The sequence below is a fragment of the Hippichthys cyanospilos genome, chromosome 16, assembly GCF_059441005.1.
Source record: "Hippichthys cyanospilos isolate Australia breed blue-spotted pipefish chromosome 16, RoL_Hcya_1.0, whole genome shotgun sequence".
Taxonomy (NCBI): domain Eukaryota; kingdom Metazoa; phylum Chordata; class Actinopteri; order Syngnathiformes; family Syngnathidae; genus Hippichthys; species Hippichthys cyanospilos.
The window spans coordinates 17,528,366-17,548,801 of record NC_142384.1 but is presented as its reverse complement, the minus strand read 5'-3'; the positions used below and the strand labels follow the sequence as shown (position 1 = coordinate 17,548,801).

Here is a 20,436-nt window from a genome sequence, read left to right as displayed (position 1 = left end):
AATGTCAGGGTTGCTCCTTTTTGGAAATATAATCGGGTTAATTTTATTCTATGTTTGATTGCATTAAAACATGATCCGAAATCTGCATCGTAATGTGAGACTCCTGTGGTGTTACTGTTGCACGCTAACCATTGCGGTAACCCCTAAAATTAGGTTAAAAATAACTCCGTAAAGTGTTTTTGAAGAAATCTTAAAAAGGCATTTTCCAGTGTCATTTTTATTGATCATCACTCTCTACGTTAACTTCAAGTATTTGTCAAAACAAGAAAAAACAAGTCCGCTAAAACACTTTCTTTTTTTTTTCCTCAAACATGAGCGTCATATTGAATCAACACCAGCAAAACCGGGCTAATCGCTAAACATCCATGAGAGCCGTGGGAGTCAATTGGCTGGCCCGAAAACAAACAAACATACAAAAAAAAAAGTTTCACAATGTTCCTTGGCGACTAGTTTTGCCTTCTGCCGACGCTAACCAGCTAAAAATACAGTTAATAATTACTTCAAAAGTACGCGGCAAAAGACATGATTCGGGAGGACTTTAACACAATCGATGCAACGTGCACCCAAAATGCTAATATGCGGCCACATTCATTTTGGTGGAATGCCATGAAAAATTTGTCATTTGTCACAAATGCTAATATTGTAGATGGGAGCAAAAATGTTTAAAATTCGCAGCTTGTATTTGAAATTTCCTGGCTAGAAAATGTGTATTTTGTAGCGCATACATTAAACAAATTTCATATTCATTTGATAGTCTGTCCTTCCAACGCACACAAATTGGTAAATTTTGGAGCGAATTTTGTATTTTGTGGTCACAAAGAAAATGAGTGACCAATAAAAGAGTACTTGGCAAAGACATATATGGATAAAAGCTGATTTTAATTTAAATATTTTTGAAATTGTAATGATGCCCTTTTAACATGATTTATGATATTGTTTTCTTGTTGAGGATTTGAATTATGGGTTATGGATTTCAGCGTTACCGTGTGGGTTTTTTTCTCCTTACTTTTCGATCAACGTGTTGACTTTAGTCAAGGATTTTGTAGCCGATATTTAGCATTCCATGCACAGGTTACATTAACATTGACCACCATTATTGTCCTTCTTTCCCCCTTTTTTTTTCTGTTTAAACACAACCTGACACTTGCACTTCATTTGGAACGGCAGCCATTTTGTCACATCTTTTTATACAGGATTCCTAATAAGTGGATTTTTTTTTTTGGCCAGGCGGGGTGGTTCTAGTGGTTCTATTTCCATCAGAGGGAACTTTAGGGATAACCTTCAAGAACGTTCCACTTGCGAGCACTCGGTTCAAAGTTCAAGCGAGTCAGGGGCCGCACAATAAATAAGAGCGCGCAAGCGTTAAGTGGCGCGCCGCCAAGGGGAGGGGAGGGGTCATACTCTCGCAAACAGGAAGTGAGGAGTGACGGGAAGGTGAGACGTTGGCACTGGTTGGGCATGCGCGCGGGGTATTTAAACTTCCTGAGATCCCAGAAAATTCCTGGCAAAAACATCTGCAGCGGTGAGGGAATCGCGCAAGCAACGACTTCACAAGGGTCCTTGAACGCACCGCTTCCGAGGAGGCCGAGTACCATTTCGGCGTCTCTTTGAAAGCAAATGAAATTGATGAAAAACTTCCTTATTTGCCTTTCCGAGCTGTCTGAAGCAGACGGAAGATTCCAGACATTGGAAATGATTCTGTCTGCGCGTTCGTGGCCACGAAAAGCCACTTGAGCATTTATTTGCCGTCGCAGATATCCTGTTTTCAGTCACCGACGAGCATGTTACACTTTTTTTTTTTTTTGCCGAGGATGGGACAGACTTGAACTTTTACTGCTATTTGCTATAGGGTCAGCTTTGCAATTGACAATGTCCCATTAGCTTTATATGAGCACATTCTGCTTATTTTCTGACCACAAATTTGAGTATTCTGTGGTCACAAATTTGCATAAGATTAGTGGCCAAAAATGAGAATATTGTGGGCAAAATGGCTTCAATATCAAAATGTAATGTCACTATAACAATTATGCAAATGGTTGCTTCATGTTCTATCTAATTTGCTTTCAATTTGAAAAGATCGATATACTGTTCATGTCACAATCCCTTTACATACTCCCAAAGAGTACTGGTAACCCTCATTTGCAAAGCGCTGACTTAGCCAATGGCGGCTCAGCTTGCAAACATCAAATGGCCAGACCCAGAAAACAGGTTAGCCGCGATTGGTCGTTACTATTCTTTCCAGTTCCTTCACGTACCCCAATTTGAGAACCACTGTGCTAGTAGATGGCAATCAAAGATATGTCATAAATGCTCAAATGGCATTCCGCACTTGCAGGAAGATTTGAGAAAGGAAAACCCAGTGAGGGCGGAGAAATGGCGCTTAAGTGGTGGGTTGGGTGGGGCGTCACGTTCGGACGCCATCGCGGCGGCCCGTTCTTATGCAATAACTTAACAACACACAAACACAAACTCACACACTTCCACATCTCGAGTAAACACACATCGCAATCCTGTCCTAAAAACAAAAGACTAGAGAGGAATGGAGGTTGAAAGATCGCCCAGCATATTCCGCTGCCGAGCGTAAGGAGTGCGAGGAGTGTGTGGACACCAGAAGGGGGCGCTACACGGCACTCTGCTACATGGCGTGTGTGGAATGCTAAAGCCCAAAAAAAAAAAACAATTCTACTCACTAAACTCTTTTAGTCCTTGTCAGCAGCAGCAGCTTTTTTTTTCCTTTCTGTCACCTGTGGAGGCACCGCAGGGGGCGGAGCCTGTTGCCGCCACCGGTTTCTGTTCGCGTGCGGGAAAAGTGGACATCAAAGTTGGTAGAGGTGGCGAGGAGGAGGTGGAAGAGGAAGGGAAGGACGCTCATCTCTCCTCCTTGCGGGACACCTTGGACGAGTGCCAGGCGGTGGACCTGAGGATGAAACGGCGATGAAACTGTCTTTTTGTTGACATTTTCTTTTCCAGCATTGAGCATGTTAAAAGCAGTTCCATCATTTACACGACACAACATGCTCAATTTGCACACAATAATTTCATACTGCAGATTTTAACATGATGCAAGCATAATGTTAGCGTTCTAAGAAAATGATTTGAAAGTCTGAAGTTTCTGGCTGTGTTGTGACCCTGCATATAATAGAAATAAATAAATAAATAAAAGTCCCGTTGGCCATATCTGCTGGATTGGTGTTATTGTAGCCCAAAAATAGTCATTACTTCATTTTATATTTAATATTAATCTGTCATATTAATCAACGACTCAAATAATTGTTAGTAGAAGCCGGGTGAGCGAGAGTGTGGATCATGGGGAATGCTGATGGTGATGACGATTACGTGGACACGGCTCTGACCTGATGAAGGTCTTGAAGGCGGCGCTCTGAGGGTTGATGCAAAGCGGGACTCGCTTCCCTTGCTGGTGCTCCGTTATGAACCGATGGATCAATTCTGACAAGGAGAAGAAATGAAATGGTTTTTTAATTTTCCTTGACTTTCTCTCGGGAGCCGCTTGATTTTTTTTTTTTCTTTCGGTCCTACCTTTGCCCTGCCACACAGACAGCAGGCTGTTCTCGTAACTGTGGCTGAAGGGCCGCTCGGCGGCCGGCTCGAAGTCTCGGGTGTAGACGCGCCCGCTGGGCACCGAGTAGCAGCACTGGCACATGCACGTGTGGTAGCGCAGGCGGCCCTCGTCCAGGTAGGGGTGCGACAGCGCGTCGCCGCCCGAGATGCGCTTGGCCTGCGGGGAGATCCTGGCTCAAGGCGGGACCGCGCGCGCGACAGACGGCGAGGCGGGCCCCTCAACTCACCGGGTCGAAAACCAGCATGCGGCACAGCAGGTGCACCGCCTCGTGGGTGGCGCCGTCTGATAACATGTACAACACCGACAGCGACGGCTGAAAACACACATACACAAACCAGAAATATAGACAACAAACACGTCATTGGCATTCATGCATTTGCATGCACGGTTGTCGTAAAAGATTTTCATTTTATATCAATGAAAGAGTTAATATTTTGTCTCATGTTAATTTGATCAGTATTTTCAAACATGACTAGTACCTTTAACCCTTGTGCGGTATGTTGTCCAATCATTTGCTCTTTTCATCAAAGAAAAGCAGTGAAAGAAGACACTAGGGAGCTGAAATTTCACCCAGATGGTGACAACATCTCAAAGTTAGACCTGGCAGGACCACTTTGCTTTCACACTACCAGGTGTGCGCTATTCCTTTGATACAGTCGTACTAATAATAAAAATAATTACAAATAAAAAACGATGAGGAAGAAAATGGCCACGAAATTATTCATAATACTGCACATGGATTATTGTGCATTATTGACGCCTTTTTGACAGGTGCTGTCAACAGAAAATGACCTGATGCTCAGAGCTCAGGCAACAACCAATCGAGGCTGGCCTATTTTCTGGGTATGGCCATGTGACGTCCTGAGCACATGTGATGCCTTTTTCAGCCAATAACAAGTGAAAAACATGCTTTAAGTGCCACCAATTCCACATTAAAAAAAAAAAAAAGTAGTATCAAATAAATGATACGATAGTCATAAATATGTTACAGCAAAAAAGGCTAAATAAATAAAATTTCACTTTAATAAGGGTGAAAAAATGCAAGTGAACTCAAGAAGAGAATCATCAAGAAGAGAAAGCGGTCTACAATCTTGGAGCTTAGCAGTTAAAGGTGAAAGGTGACATACGGGTTTATGCGGCCCACGCAGGATGTGAGCCCGGGCGCCCTCGCAGGCCGACGCCAGGGCGGACAGCGGCGGCGTTCCCAGCAGGTCCGTGATCAGGTCCAGCTGAAGCGTTGCGCATTAAGCACACGTTAGGCAGCTTTAAACGCACTTCAAAATAGAATTTCAAGCCTGGATTCAAGAAAAGGTGCGAAAATGGATCAACAACCAATCGTTTAGCAAATGAACCAATATTTTTTTGAAGATTTAGATAGCGTTAAATTCAAATTCCAATTTTTAAAAAAATTCTGATCTTCAACAGGAAATGTTATTGATTTGGAAGTCTGTAGTCCACTATGACATATATACTATATACTATTCGTTAGTTGAAGCCCTTGTTTCAAACCTTAGCATTCAAGACACTGATAACCTTTCAAAATAACCTGACATGGAGCCATTTTTTTAAATTGTTCATGTAAATGAAAAAAGACTAAATCCTCCGCACCAGTAGTTGACACTACAAATACAATTTAAATTCTGAATAAAATTTTGTACATCCAAAGCACGAGAGGCATCAGTTCACAAAGAGCGAATAGATCTACATGTAAAAAAGGTATTTGTTCATTAGGGAGGGGCTTAATCTGGGCGCCAATTTGGCAGCGCTCACCTGCTGGATGGGACTCTGCGCCTGGAAAAGGATGCGGCGGCCCAGCAGCTCGGCGAAGATGCAGCCCACCGACCACACGTCGATGGCCGAGCCGTAGTGCCGACAGCCCATCAGCACCTCGGGCGCTCGGTAGTACTGCGTCACCACTTCCTGGGTCATGTGACGCGAGGGGTCCGGCTCCTCCACGCGCGCCAGACCGAAATCGCAAATCTGACCAGGGCAAAAAGAAAGGCCTCACGTTAGGGGTTTTCCGTTTGGACTTTGACGCGGAACACAGACCTTGAGCAGGCAGTTGCTGTTGACTAGAAGGTTCCCGGGTTTGATGTCGCGGTGCAGAATCCCGGCCGAGTGGAGATACTTGAGGCCTGGGTGCGCAAGCGACCGCTCAGCAAAAAAAAAAAAAAAAAACACAGCAACGGGGGGCGCCAGTGGGCACTCACCTCGTAAGATCTGATAGAGGAAGACCTTGATGTGGTCTGTGGTGAGCGGCTGAGGAGACACGATGACTTTGTGAAGATCGCTCTGCATCAGCTCCGTGATCACGTAGCTGCAATTCCTGTCAAGGGCCAACGTGAATTCCATCGCAAATTGACAAGTCATCATCGCATTCGTTGGGATTTCTTCGAAATGACCCATTTGTTCATTCAACAAATACTAATGATGCTAAACAAGTTTGGTCCTCAAATATTCCCATTAAAATGCTCATTAACTCCTTCAATCCCAGACCCGTTGGTAGGTTTTAAAAAAACATTTCAAAATACAAAACCTCTTTGTGATTACATTTTTGCTGTCAAATTTCAACTAGAAGTCTTGGAGAAAAACGTGGGTTTTCAAGCAAATTTCCAGTCAGAATAAGCTGAACTGAAATTCATGAAAAATATTTTGCTGATGTTTTTCACTGATTTATTATCAGCCATCAAAGTCAGATGTCGATATTTGTGCCAAAATATCAGCGCCAATAGTCGGCCTATCCCTAATAAGCAAGTAGAAGGATACATCTCTTCAAAACAGTCGATCTGCGGCGGCTGTAAAATGTCCAACGCCGACAGCACCTGAAATACAACGATATCATCAGTGACGTAATCGGCGACGTCATCCGCACAAAGATAAGGGCGGGACGTTACGTTGTCATGTTTGAAGAAGCACAGCATGCGTAGCTCCCGGAAGACGCGCTTGCATGACACCAGGTTCTGGAAGACGTTGGGCATCTTCTTCAGCGCTACCTTGCGCCCGTCTCGAGGGTCCGTCACCGACCTGCCAAACAACCACGCCGGAATGACATCACAACAACAACGACGACGACCCGCTGAGCACTTGAAGCCGCGCGTCCCTACCAGACCACGCCGAAGGCCCCGTATCCGATGGGCCGATCGGGCTCCATCTCGGCGGGGCTGGGCACCTCGCTGGCCGGGTTGCTGTAGGGCTGCGGCACGGCGGCTCCCCCGCCGGCGCCGCCCCCCAGGGCGGTGGGGTGTCGGGGGGTCCCGGCCGGCGCGGCGGGAGGCCCGCTGACGCACGAGGTGGCGCTGAGGGCGGCCGAGGGGGCCCCGCAAGACGAGTTGACGTAGAAGTACTTGTGGGCCAAGTCGGAACCGGAAAACAGGTCGGCGCAGAGCGTCTGGCGGCTCGTGCCGTGGAAGGCCATCCTCTTAGCCGCCCCTGCTGGCCGGCTAGACGCAGCGGGGTCGCAACTGCAAGCTAGCTAGCTACACATGACCCGCAACCTCCGCCAAGGCGCCACCGTGGACACAGCTTACATTTAATCGCGCTAGAAAAAAGTCCAAAGTGCTTTGATCAAAATAAGGGACGCAGGCTAAACGCTAACCTAAGAGTCAAAACAAGTAGAAGTGATAAATATATCTTTGTGTATTTAATCAAAAAGTATATTAGAATATATGGAAAAAAGACATTTTTTTTATTTGGACCTAATTCTTATCTGTCTCACTAAGAGGCTAACATTTGTTATTTTATATAGTAAAGCAGATAGGTGGATAAGCACCCAAACAACAAAAATAAAAATACTACAGGCTCACTGTTTGCCGTGTTGCTTAGCTGGAGAAATGACTAAAAATGATGAGCTAACAATTAGCCTTGCTTTTAATTAGCCAATATTTGTCGGGGTTACTATAAGGAAAAAAAAATCAAAATATGAGCTAACACAGTGCTACTTAGTTAAGTCAGGTATTTAAGACGCTAACACTTAGCTGGGTTACTACGAACTAAAGAAAACAATCCGAACAACAAAAGTATGACTTAGCATGTTTCAAAGGGTTATCTTAGTGACTCTTGGCTAGCATAAAAAGAAATCAAAACAAAAACAAAGCTATGATCTAGCAGCTAGCGGTGTTGCTATGCATCTGCTGGGCTAAGCGGCGATGACCCACATCTCTCGGCGACAATGACCTACATACTCGGCGAAAAAAAAAATCAAGTCAATCCCGCACGAGTTACTGTGAAAACGCGTAAACGAAGGGCCGCTAATCGAGGACGAGACGAGAGACGTCAAGAGTTGAATTGGGTTAAAAAAGGCGAAAAATCGAAGTTTGGAGACGATGCCGATGTTAGCCGAAAGAGCAGCTAGCCCGCGGCTAGCTTCTCTCCGCTCGCCAAACTCGACATCGAAGGAGCGTCCAGCCGAGGAACGGTCTCCTATTTGTCGAGTAAATTATCCGAAAAGGTCCGTCAAGAAAGGAAAGAAAAAGAAGCGGCGGCCCTTGCGGAAGCCAGGTGCCCGACGGGGACGTCGCTCCAGCTGGATGCTAGTTGCTGACGACCGACGAAGACGAGGAGGCGGAGCCAAAGTGGGGGGGAGGGGGAGATGCTAATGTTAGCTTAGCAACATCCACCAAGCATAAAGTTCACTTTTGTGCATTTAATACACAGAAACGATCATCAGTTTGCACGAGCACGGAAAAGGGTTACAGTATTGGTTGGAAGTACATTGCAGACGTCTCAGTTTCCATTAGAATTTCGACACTGAATTAAAAAAAAAAAAAAGACATTTTTGCATTTTTTATACTGACATTTTAGGGGGAATTTGGTCATCTTTTTGAAGATTTCATACCAAATTTTGTACATATTTTTAAAAACATTTTTTCCACAGTATTTTTATAGATTAAAATTTTACTGCTACATTGCTGTTCAATTTTGCTGTTATACTTACATTTTTGACCAGAACTTTTCTATTGTGGGTTTACATAACTATTTTCCACTCAGACCACTCAAAAATTAATTTACTTATCAAAAAAATATCCAACAGTGACTACATAGATTTTCAACTATGCCCATATCCCATATGCCCAGCTTTACCTGGCTTTATAAGTCTTCCACCTTTGAAGGCGGACCAGACAAAAAAAAAAAAACAATATTACTTTTTTCAACAATAGAAACAAAGTTTTTTTTTCAGCCGATTTTGTTTTAAACAAAATTTCAATATATAGATTTTTAGCAAATCCAGTGAGAAATACCAGTTGAAACAAAGAAGGGGCAGACATTCTTCCATTTTGCCTCACCACTGCAGGGAGCTACGAAATACAAGTCAAATTCATCATTGAGCACGTTCAACGTTAAAATACAAAAAAAAAAAAAATGCACACACGCACCCGAATCACACACACACACACACACACACACACACACATGCTGACGTCACTGAAGAATCCCAGCAGCATCTCACGCATACATGAAAATCCATGGAATGTTTTGGGGATAAAAACAGGAATCTATACAAAGTCTGAAGTCTTTTTTTTTTCACTCTCATTCGTCTTCTTTGCTGCGAATTGGTGGCAAATTTTGAGGTAACCATGATGTCATCAAAGGCCCCTCACGCAGCCAATAAGGCCAAGACATCTGTGGCTGTATTGGGAACCGCTACTCAGACGCCGTTCTATTCTGGCCAACCAAGTGGTCACGTAGCAGATTTGCGTCACTACTAACAATGCGCATGTGTATAAACCTTAACAAAACAAAAGCATGCAACCTTCATGTTCCAATTATTTTGCTCTTAATTTGAAAAGAAAACCACACTTTTCCTGTCACGGCAATAAATTAAGACTTTCTAACCCTACCTTCAGGAATCCCGGTAAAATGTCACGTACTTCCTGAAGTGTCTTCACAGATCCCCATTTGAGAATCACTGACGGAAAAAAGTATCCCGCGATCCAGCTCGAATCCATTAGTCGTGATTGGGGAGTCAGGATTGTCTGAATCTCATGCAATCATGCAGTTTGTGCAGTCAATTTAAGCAGCGGTTAGGTGAGGAACCAGTTTAGATAGCGGATCGAGATGATTCCATTGAAAAGGAACTATTTAGGTCCACTGTAATGCAAAATGGCTTTAGCATTTGAGTTCCCTCAAATATTCACAACATCAATTTTTTCCCCTCTGTTCTTCATTTGTTGGAACTTCGAACTATGTAGAGGTGAGTTGAGGAGCTTCATGTTGCGCCTCGGTGCTTGACTCGACTATATATAAATCCCGATATAATGATAATGGAATCCACTGTATAAAAATCCCTAATATAGAGATGATGGCATCAGGAATGAGTAACAAGGATTCCTGAGACAGCCACAGAGGTCTCAGCCTCAGGGTACTGGGACCCCAAAATTCCAAAGTTTGTTATGATGTCATTGTGATGTCATCATGCTTTTTCCCCGCACGTGCTAGCTGTGCGTCTGCGCGCTTATGCTGGAGCAGTCAGTCACCAGCAAGCCCACCGCGCCGCCGCCGGCTTGCGGGGCGTCGCCCACGGGGCCGGCGGGGTCGGGCTCGGCCTGGTTGGCGTGCGTGCCCATGTGGCCCTGCAGCTGGGTGGTGGTTTTGCACTGCACGCCGCACAGCTGGCACAGGAGGACGCCGCCGGGCCCCGCGCCGCCGAAACCGCCGCGGGCGCCGCCGCTCTCTTTCCATTCCTGGCCGTGGTGCTTCTGCGCGTGGACCCGCAAGTACGTCAGCGTGGTGAAGCCTGAAAAATGCAGTGAGGGATGATGGGAAAATGAAGCCTCATGGATGGATTTGATTTTTGATTCTTTTTAATGCCGTGACGGCAACAGGAAGTTTTTCTTTTCTTTTCAAATTAAGAGCAAATTAATTGGAACATGTGACATCATCTGTTATATTTCTGGCTTTTCTTCAAGAAAATACTGCATGCGTTTGTGTAAAACATAACAAATATAAAGAAAAACACAGTTCAGCAAAGTTGTTTCGTGTTCCAATTGATTAGCTCTTAATTTGAAAAGTGAAAGGAAGTCTTCGTGTCAGGCCATTAAAAAGCATCCCATCTGCCGAACACCGAGAAATTATCAGTCAGGAGGAGAGTGACGTTAAATTACTGAAGGAGGGCGAAATGATCAATGTTTTCAAATAGTAACATTATTACTCTACTCCTGACTGATCATTCCTTCATGTTCGGCGGGCCGGATTCCAAATCTTAACGGCCTGTATATGGCCCCCGGGCCATAGTTTGCCTAACACGCCCTAGAACCACGTGCATGTGAACTCCGGGAAGTTTTACTTCGGTTGCAGAGGTGGCAGGCGTGGTGCTGCGATTGGTTGTGGACCCGCATGTGGTCCGTGATGTACGCCGCCGACAGGAGCTTCCCGCAGATGTGACACGGCACCTTCTCCTCGTGGCGTATCAGGTGAGCCCGTAGGCGGTCCCGCGTGGCGAACGCCGACGTGCACGTCTGCGGGGTGCGTGACGACGACACATTCGGGTCGAGCCGGTTAAGGGGGGAGGGGGGGGGGGGGTTCTTACCGTGCACTTGAAGGGTCTCTCAGTGGAGTGCACCTGACGCACGTGACTGTTGAGGTGATCCGGCCTGGAGCAAAACAAAAAAAACGAGAGTAGAACGTGTGGCCCAGTTTAGCCAATCAGAAACGAAAAGGCGTGCGTGCGTACCGCGAGAAGGCCTTGGCGCAGTGGGGGCACACGTAGGGCTTCTCCACGCCGCCCTGGTGCGAGCGCACGTGGTAGCTCATGCGATCTTTCCTCTTGAAGCGCTGCTGGCAGACGGGACACGAGTACGGCTTCTCGTCCGAGTGCGACAGGCGGTGGCGGTTGAGGTGGTAGACGTCTCGGAAGGCCTTGCCGCATGCCTCGCACGCGTGGTTCTTGCGCACCTGGTTGGCGCCGCCGCCAGGATTGGGAGGTGCCACGGCGACCGGGCTTAGATTCTAAGGAGGGGGAAACAAAACAGCGGCTTGTGTTAGCTGAGGTTGTTGCGGCATCAGTTTCAATAAAAGAAGCGAACAGACTGAACCGACGTTCGAGTCCACATTCAGCAATATTACTAAAACGGAGAGGATCATGTCAAAGTTATAATGTCTCCATCTGATTCAATTAAGAGTCCCCCGCTAGGGAACATGAAAATGTATTCCGTTTGACTCGTTTATTAATTGCGGTCTTTTGGCATACGCTCATACAACGGTGCGCAACGCCGGGTGTTTAAAATGAACGCCAGCTGAGTCACGAGGAAAAAGAAAAACAAGCGCTTGGAGTGCATTCAACGTGACTGTACACTGGCGCTGCGTTCACTGACCACTCACAATGTGGAAAAACACAGTCAACTTCGTCCGAAAAACCACGGTAAAACGGGCAGATACTCACCTGCTCCACGGCGGCGGCGCCCACCACGACCACCGCGGCTGACGGGATAGTCTGCAGGGGCGGCTGCATGGCCATGGCGACGGTCACCGGGGCGATGGATACCGACACCTGCTGGCCGGGTTGAGGGAGGGCATCAGGGGCGTCGGGCTCTTGCGGCAGGGTGAGCTGGAGGAGGGAGAGAGGGACGCTCTGTTTGGGGAGCGACTTGGCGCCCTCGTCCTTGTCGCGGGCGGCGCGGTCCTTCATCTTGATGCCCGTGTGAACCGACTGGTGGCGCCGCAGGTTGTAGCTGTTCTTGAACTCTTTGTTGCACGTGGCGCAGATGTGGGCGGGGCGTGAGGCTTTGGGTGGTGACGCTTTCACTGCGGAGGGAGGGGCCGTCAGAACTAACAAACTTCCTTTCCGTTAGCTTGTCTATGGCTTTCGAACCGATCCGGGAGCAGTAAGCTAACTGACGTGCGTTGCTTTCATTAAAAGGAAATGAAAATCATTTAGCGATTTTCAGTAAGTGTCTCGAATTAATTTGATGAGGAAATTAGATTTCATGTACAAAACAGATTTTTTTCCACTTGCTGTCAACTGAAAACGACGGCTCACCTGTTTTTTGGGTTTGGTCTTTTGAAATTCACGGACTGAACCTGTGCCTTGAGAATGTGGAGTCATTTTCAGTCGACAAGTGGCAAAACGTGCTTTTAATTGAGTTGATGGTTAAATTTTAAATAATTTAGCTATCAAATTATGCGCAAAATATTAAAGGAGATGTCAAGGCAAAAAAAAAAAGTGCTCTATTCCCCCACTTGCCTAAAAATGTCCGATTCAATTTGCATTTGTGGAATAGGAATTAAGCAGCAAAATCCATGTTTTCATCCATCACAGGGGGCAGCCATTTTGCCTAAATGACATCACAATCACCCAGGGTTCAGGTAACGACCAATCACAGTTACTCGTTTCCTGAGTTTACTTGTTTACAGGCTGACGCCAAATATGTTACTTTCAGACGAGAGTAAATGGCAAAAGTTTTTCCCGAGATGGATAAAAACAGGTGGATTTTGATTTATAATCCACAATATTCATCACAGGAAATTTTTTACTCGAGTTCCCCTTTAACATGTTATTACCGCAAACAGCCAAACGTGTCCATTTTATCGTGAATTGTTGCTGGAGGTGACAAACAAACACAAGAAGTTTGACCTGTAGGTCAAAAAATGAAGTAAAAAATGACCTCCCTCCCGAAGGCCTCACCGGGAAGCGGCTCCTCACTGAGGGCGGCCGTGTCCACTGTGGACGGCGGGGCCACCAGGTGCTCGGCCAGTGGGCTTTGGGCCGAGCCGCTCAGTTCAGGTAGGAGCTCCGCCTGCAAGGGCGCCTCCTGCTGCCCTGGAGTCGCCGGCGTCTGTCACCAAATGACAAACAACATTGCACAGATATAACAATTGACTCTAATATCAACCAAGAACTATTCCGACAATCTTTGATTCATTTGGGGAACTTTTTAAATGTAAAAATCCTCGGAATTTCAGTCTTAATGAGATTCCTGTAGTCCTCTATGCAGACTGTGCATATCTTTTGTGATTAACACAAACAGCAGCACTATCAATCATGCAAACATCTACTCCATAAAACAATATTTTTGCCCAAGCTCATGCAAACATCTTCTCCACAAAACACCATTTTTGCCCAATCTTTCCATTGTTGGTGACCCTAATAAAGTGACTAGCAGGGTGCATATGAAGAATAATGCTCGAAGTAAACATTGACGCACCAGGTTCCCTACGCCCCCCCTTTCCCGACACCTGGATGCAGGCTTAGGTGGGCAGACCCTGACCCCGGTGTGACCCCCTTCCCCATCACATCCCGTTTCCCCCCTCCCGAGTGTCAAGTGAAACAAAGCACTCGGCTCTCACCTGAAAGAGGAAATTGCTCCACGAAGTATCCATGCTGCTCAGCGGCCAGTCAGCAAGCGGCAGGCCGCCCGGAGGCTCCCTCGGTCGGGGGAGCAAACCAGCAAACGCTCCCTCGCAGCTCACTCGCTCCAAAATGGCAAAATTGAAAAAACAATCGTGCGCCGCCTAAATCGTACTTCCTGAGCTTTCTGGATTATTTTGTCGCAAAGCAGATGAATTTAATGCGCAAAAAAAAACAAAAAAACACGCAGGCTGTCATCCCTGCTCCAATTGTGCCTTTTCTGCAATATATGTCTGCTGTCATCAAATGCTGCATGCAAAGTGGCGATAAAGTGATGAAGAGGAGAATGAAGATGATCACAAATGATGGAGAGGCTAGCAGATTATTTATTAACGATAGCTCCAGGAGAGGCCTTGGCGCGGTATCCAAGCCTCGGCCTCGCGTAGTGCTCCTCCCCCAACTAGGACGCTGCCGTTCGGCCGCGGTCCCTGACTCCGCCTCGGTGTTTGAATGGCCGGGATGACATCTTTCTTTTTTTTTTCTCCCTCTCGCCCTCCCTCCCTCGTCGTCCTTCTTCTTTTCCTTTTTTTTTAAATCCCGTCTTGTCCCGCTGCGTCGTTTGTGCTTTAAAGGGAAAGTAGGGGCTCACGGTTGTCTTGTCGTCTCCCGACGAATAAAAACCGACATTCGGCAGAGGCAACCGACGACCCCCCCCCGCCGCCGTCGCAACACTCCCGCCCCCGTTTAGTGTCTGTCGACACTAAACAGCCGAACAGAACCTGACGCGCCGTGCAGCCGCTTCAACCGATCCAAATCTCAAACGATTCCGTCGTCAACAGCTGGAGCGCAGAATGTGCGCTCACGCCAAGAGTCCGGCCGCAAAATCCCAAATTCTCTGTTCGGCTCCTTGTGAAGTCGCAAATCTGCTCGCCGTTCGGTGGGTCAACATTTAGCAACGAGGACTCCAGTTCGGCCTCCTGAAAACACGACCTGATGCGCTGTGATGATGGCAAATGTACCCCCACAATAATGAATACATTGTTATGTGACGGCCAATAGAAATCAAACATCCAGCTACTAGTGCACGCTTTGTCCTCACTAGCAAGCACACTACCACCTAATTATTTACTTGAAGGTTGGGAGCCAGACAAATGTTCAAAAAAAGGTTTCTAAATAATTCACAGATGATCAAAAGTTATTTATTTTATGATCAATTCCCAGTAATTGTTGCATCTCCATTCATCCACTTCTGTGGGATTAGATTTAAATCACTGATCCAAACATCATCGGGATTGCAAATTTTATTATATTTAAATAAATTATATTTAAATAAATTATATATATATATATATATATATATATATATATATATATATATATATATATATATATATATATATATATATATATATATATATATATATATATATATATTTAGCAGTGCACTCAAATCGACCCAGGATTGCAATAAAAACATAAATACAAGCCAAGTTGTCTGTTTTGCATTTACAGCAGTAATTATACATTCTACACGCTCATATTTCATCACACGTTTTACACAAATCACAGCAGCACAAGTGAAAAAAAAGACATGTGGTGCTACACAACCTCCACAAACAAAATCGGTTTTTATCTGCACATAAATTCTTTGGAAGCAACTTTTACAGCGCAACAAAATGGTTATGTTCCCACATGATCAGACTGGACTGAGCGATTGCAGAGCGCCTGTGTTCACTTTAAGACGAGAAGTGTTGCGATGAGCTAAATTAGAAAGCTAAATTAGGAACAGTTGAATTGGGGGAAAAAAAACATGTGTGAAAACATCTGAAACGTGTGCAGCCCCAGATGAAAAAAAAGGACAAACTGTGGCCAATCACGATTGCAGTGCCTTAAGATATGAGTTAAATTAGTTAAATGACAACATTTATAACCCAAAACACTTATAAATCATTTTTCCCTCCTACAAATGCAAATTAATCCATTCCACCAGCCCCTCCACCCAAAAACTCTTGTGAAGCTTTTTTTTTTTCTTATGAGAACTAGCATCTATTATAATAGTTTACTAAAAAAAGCATTCATTAATTTATTTATAGAGCTAAGAACAACACTGGGCCACATGGGGGCAGCATAATAAAGACATACAAGGACGCTCAAAACTCAGTGATCTGCAGTAATGTTTGTTATTCTTCACAGAGGATAAAGAATATATGCTTAGCGAATCGCTCAATTGCTTTTGTTCATTGCTTCAAAAACCACAACATAGACGCTAGTATTTTTGCACTGCTTGCTAGGCGCTAAGCTGTACAGACCATTGTAAAACAACGCTATGTTGTTTGAAATACACAAAGAGCACATTTTCAGTTGAATCATTAGTTTGACTGTAAACATCAGCTGGGAGACGCAATAAATACCTTCAGGCTTCTTTTGAAACTTTTGGTCACGGGCCGTCAAATTCCGTCGTCAGCTGAGTTCACTGCCACCATACAGTGCTTGCAAGTCAAAGCAACCTCAAAAAAAACATGTAACTTGGATGTCAAGGCGTGACTGTATTAAATGTGGACCAAATACTGAATTGTGGCACCAAATTCAGTACAACACGCATTTTTGGCCATATGTGCGCGTATGATAAATAACCATTTTAAAAAACGTTAAAACATTTTCCTGTTATTGTTTTTTTCTTTTTAAAGAGCAAGGATACTCTAGCAAAGCAACCATTTTTGGAGGGAGTTACTTTATGATATAGATGTTTATGCCCAAAAATACAAATGACTATAAATTCCGGGACAGGGGGGTAAACAAATGGATCGTACCTTCTGGGGATATTAAGTTTTCAGCTAAGGTGCGCTGCATTTGCTTACCCGGACATCCAACTGTTCACTGGAATGCAACTTAAGCCACAAATGTGTGTTTTGAACTGCTCTTTTCTCAAAAATATGTTGTCCCGACAAATAATTTTCCCAAGTGTCGTGTGAAATTCGGATAAACATCAGCTGCCTCCCGGTCCCCACAAAAAAAAAAAAAAAAATTACAAAATATCGATTGTATCGACACCATAGAATGACAATTGAGGACAAATTTGGCCACACCAAGTCCGAATTTCAAAAGACAGCAACGTGACGGGCACTCTCACTGCGACTTCCTGGCGGCGCGCTGAGCGACGTCCAAGGCGGCCATGTTCTGAGAGGCCGTCACCAGGTGGACCAGACTGATGGCCGACTTCAGGAAACACACCACGCCGCTCGCCACTAGGGCCCAGTACATCACCCCTGAAACGCGTAAGCAATACACTCATGCTTGTTACTACACACATGCTGGAATTCTAGCCAAAAAACACACACATACACATGCACATATAAGTAGCTAAAAAGGCACAAAAACAGGCAATAACAAGCACAAAAAATAGAGACCTTCAATACCACTTTTTGCAGAACGATACTAGTACAAGTACAATATCAATACCCAGTATCGATACCACTAATAGCTTTGACACAAAGTTTCTCTCCCGTCTAAAAATAAGAGCATTTTAAAGACCTGCCTATGCCAAGGTGTAATTCTCCTTAAAGTTTCAGGAAATAAATTCATTTGTAATTTTGGCTTGGCAATCGTATAATTGCTCCAATGGATGCATAAAGTACCCTTTTCCGCACTATAAGGCACAACGGGTTATGAGGCCCGGCTTTGAGGAATTTTAAAAGTTCTCATTTACGGGGTGCATGCATTATAAGGCGCATAGAATAGAAGCTGCAGTAGTGGCTGGTTGAAAATAATCTAACTATGATTCAATTGAATATTAAACTTATTTTTTTGAACCAAATTGCCTTAATATATATTGTTGTGGGGATTTAAAAACAGTTTGCTGACCGCAAGCACAAAAACCGAAAGGAAGTAGTTGTGTGTGTTTGAAAGTTACCGCTTGTTTCGTGCATGTGATGCATTAGGTAGAGCAGGCAGAAGAAGAGCTCGTTGCCCATACACATCAGGAACAGAAACACCTGCACACAAAATATGTTAAAGCTTGATAAGTAAGAATATTACATTCTAGGAATGATATATATATATATATATATATATATATATATATATAAAAAATGTGACCTTGTTGGTGTAATAGAGGCGCAGAAGTGGGTTTCCAGACAGGTCGATGTTCTTGTGACTGGTGGAGCCCTTGATGGTGGAACTGCATGTAAACGCGCGCTCAGTTAGCAAGCGCGGCACGCAGGAAGGGGCGGAGACTGCGGCGGGCAACCTGTGCAGGTGCAGCCAGTGGCTGGCGATGTCCAAGCACATGCTGAGCTGGAAAAAGAAGGCGTAGGACGGGTAGAGCAGCGCCAGGTTGACCAGCAGGCACATGGTGGCGCAGCGGTCCGTTAGCATGTCCAACATGGCGCCGAACTGCGTCGCTGCCCATACATAAAAAAAAAAAAATTCCATCATCATCGTTGTTGTCGTTGCCCTTTTCGCCCCTGACATCTTAATCGAGATGACGGTGAAGATGATGATGACAGTGACATCATCGTTGTCGTTCCGTGTAATACAACGGCATCATTAACTCATTCGATCCCAAAAACGAATTTTTATTTTAGACTTGGGCTTTTCTTGTCATTTTTGTTTATTGATTTAATTCTTTGTGAGAACTCATTTGAGACTCGCCTTTACCCGAATATTTAGAAAAAAAAATGTAAATACTACCTGTGTTTGACTGCGTGCACTCTGTAAAGACGTAGAAGTACGCCTTTGGGATTGAATGGGTTAACATTGCGAAATCCTCTCATTTCTGGGTAAATTGATGAATCAGAGTGTAGAACACATACACTGGTTGAGCGCCCGTGCAGCATGGCCGTCGAAGGCGTCCAGCAAGCCGCTCAGCATGTAGCAGAAGCAGGCAGGAATCGGGCAACACTGCATCAGAAAGAATGACACCAGCGCCAGCACGATCCGGGCATAACCTGCACGCCAAAAAAAAAAAAAAAAAAAAAAATCACTATGTTGACAGCAACAATATTTTCCAGTTGACACAGATATTATTACAGGATTTGAATCATAAATTCAAAACGGTCTCTATACGACCTATCCATAATCAAAACACATGATTAACTCATTCAATCCCAAAGACATCTTTTTATGTTTTTCAGAGTGCAGACATTCAATTCTAGGTACTTATTAAAGCAATTGATTATTTCACTAACTTTAGGAACCTAAAGTAATCAATTATTGTAGTACTTACTTACATGAAGTGAACGATTTATGTTTAGCTACCTAAAGGTAATCAAATCCTTTAGTGATCAAGAACCTAAACAGATTACTTTCATTCCTAATCCATTTAGCATCCGTCATTTTAGAAACAAACAAAAAAAAGTGATTGAATAAAATATGTATTTGGGATTGAATGAGAAATTTTGATAAACAATTACTGGGTTATATAATAAAAATAAATCCCTTTTTTCCTGATATAATAAACGACGAGCACAGTACATTATTTTGATGTAACAAAAAAAACCTCCAAATTTCTTTTTGCAGTTTTTCAAATGTGTATTAACTTTAAGAGTGAAGAATACATTCCAACTTGTATTTTCTCGTACTCGTTAAAGTTGCTTGACTTGTTTAATGCCAACAAACGGTGACATATCTTGACATCAATCCGGAAGAGAATTAAAGACAAACAAAGATGTCGTTCGACAATTAAAAAAAAAAATTACACGTATTTGGACGAATTTCTGGAGGCGATCAACTTTAGTATGTTCATTTAATACATTTAAAGTACGGGCTAGGACGAATAAACAAGAAAGGCTCCAGCGTCAAGGCCTCTTGCGAAGCAATCGCTGATAAGTAAAATAAACATATACAATTTGTCAAATTGTCAATGTGTCGTAATATTTGTTTGACATTCCAGTAGCAATTTGCAGCAATTAGCTTAGCATCCGTGTAGCGCCTAGCTGCTGGTGAGCGCGTTACAAACTCACCGATCAGATTGGGGACGAAGAGGAAGATGTTTTCTTGCGTCATCTTTTCTTGAGGTCGCCGAAAATTAAAAGTGTGCTTTTTGTCAGATTTGTTGTGGCTATGAGAGGTCGGCGGACTTTTCCGCGAGTTTGGGCTCCCCCCCGTCAAGTTACCGCCAAAGCCTTCAAACAACACAACCATTTCCGTTTTTGGGTATTTTACTGTAACTTAAAATGAAACCGTACGAATGACGACTTGCTTAAACGATTGATAATGTTTTCACTGGACTACAGTAACAGACTCTCGCTTAGTCAGGAGTCAGAATTATTAATATTCAGGCAATAGCTGATTCATTTCCCTCGCGTAGCAACGCATTATTTGTTGTTGGATGGTCGTATTTCCGGTACTGCTATACGTGCATAACGTGGCTTTTTTATGACGCCACCTTGGCACCTCCCCTTTAAACACCATTCGTCTATTTTTAGCTTTGTCGTCACCAGTTTGAACCGGACAAAGATCGTAGATGTGCCCTTTAGTGTGTTTGTATACGGTATATGTAAATATTTTTTAAATCATTATCGGAATTAAAAAAAAAATAGGAATGTGTATAGCCACATCACACCAGAAAAAAAAT

At 44.2% G+C, this 20,436-nt stretch overlaps 3 protein-coding genes across 3 annotated transcripts; all 3 read right to left on the bottom strand.

Annotated features, from left to right (window-relative positions):
* Positions 1-201: 201 nt before the first annotated feature.
* nlk1 (nemo-like kinase, type 1) lies at positions 202-8,131 on the bottom strand. Its single transcript, XM_088437863.1, has 11 exons — positions 6,685-8,131; positions 6,475-6,604; positions 6,347-6,402; positions 5,791-5,897; positions 5,630-5,715; positions 5,351-5,560; positions 4,708-4,809; positions 3,807-3,893; positions 3,538-3,736; positions 3,354-3,447; positions 202-2,917 (listed from the first exon to the last, which is right to left on the bottom strand). Exons 1-11 carry the CDS (start codon positions 6,993-6,995, stop codon positions 2,869-2,871), a joined length of 1,431 nt encoding a protein of 476 aa, XP_088293989.1. The 5' UTR covers positions 6,996-8,131; the 3' UTR covers positions 202-2,868.
* A 76-nt stretch (positions 8,132-8,207) lies between these two features.
* On the bottom strand, positions 8,208-14,858 carry maza (MYC-associated zinc finger protein a (purine-binding transcription factor)). Its single transcript, XM_088437866.1, has 7 exons — positions 13,862-14,858; positions 13,200-13,350; positions 11,958-12,319; positions 11,250-11,524; positions 11,106-11,169; positions 10,863-11,034; positions 8,208-10,313 (listed from the first exon to the last, which is right to left on the bottom strand). The coding sequence occupies exons 1-7, from the start codon at positions 13,892-13,894 to the stop codon at positions 10,012-10,014; spliced, it is 1,359 nt and encodes a 452-aa protein (XP_088293992.1). The 5' UTR covers positions 13,895-14,858; the 3' UTR covers positions 8,208-10,011.
* Positions 14,859-15,349: 491 nt separating this feature from the next.
* On the bottom strand, positions 15,350-20,137 carry cdipt (CDP-diacylglycerol--inositol 3-phosphatidyltransferase (phosphatidylinositol synthase)). Its single transcript, XM_088437891.1, has 6 exons — positions 19,823-20,137; positions 18,674-18,808; positions 18,109-18,262; positions 17,958-18,039; positions 17,773-17,854; positions 15,350-17,128 (listed from the first exon to the last, which is right to left on the bottom strand). Exons 1-6 carry the CDS (start codon positions 20,001-20,003, stop codon positions 16,989-16,991), a joined length of 774 nt encoding a protein of 257 aa, XP_088294017.1. The 5' UTR covers positions 20,004-20,137; the 3' UTR covers positions 15,350-16,988.
* Positions 20,138-20,436: the final 299 nt, after the last annotated feature.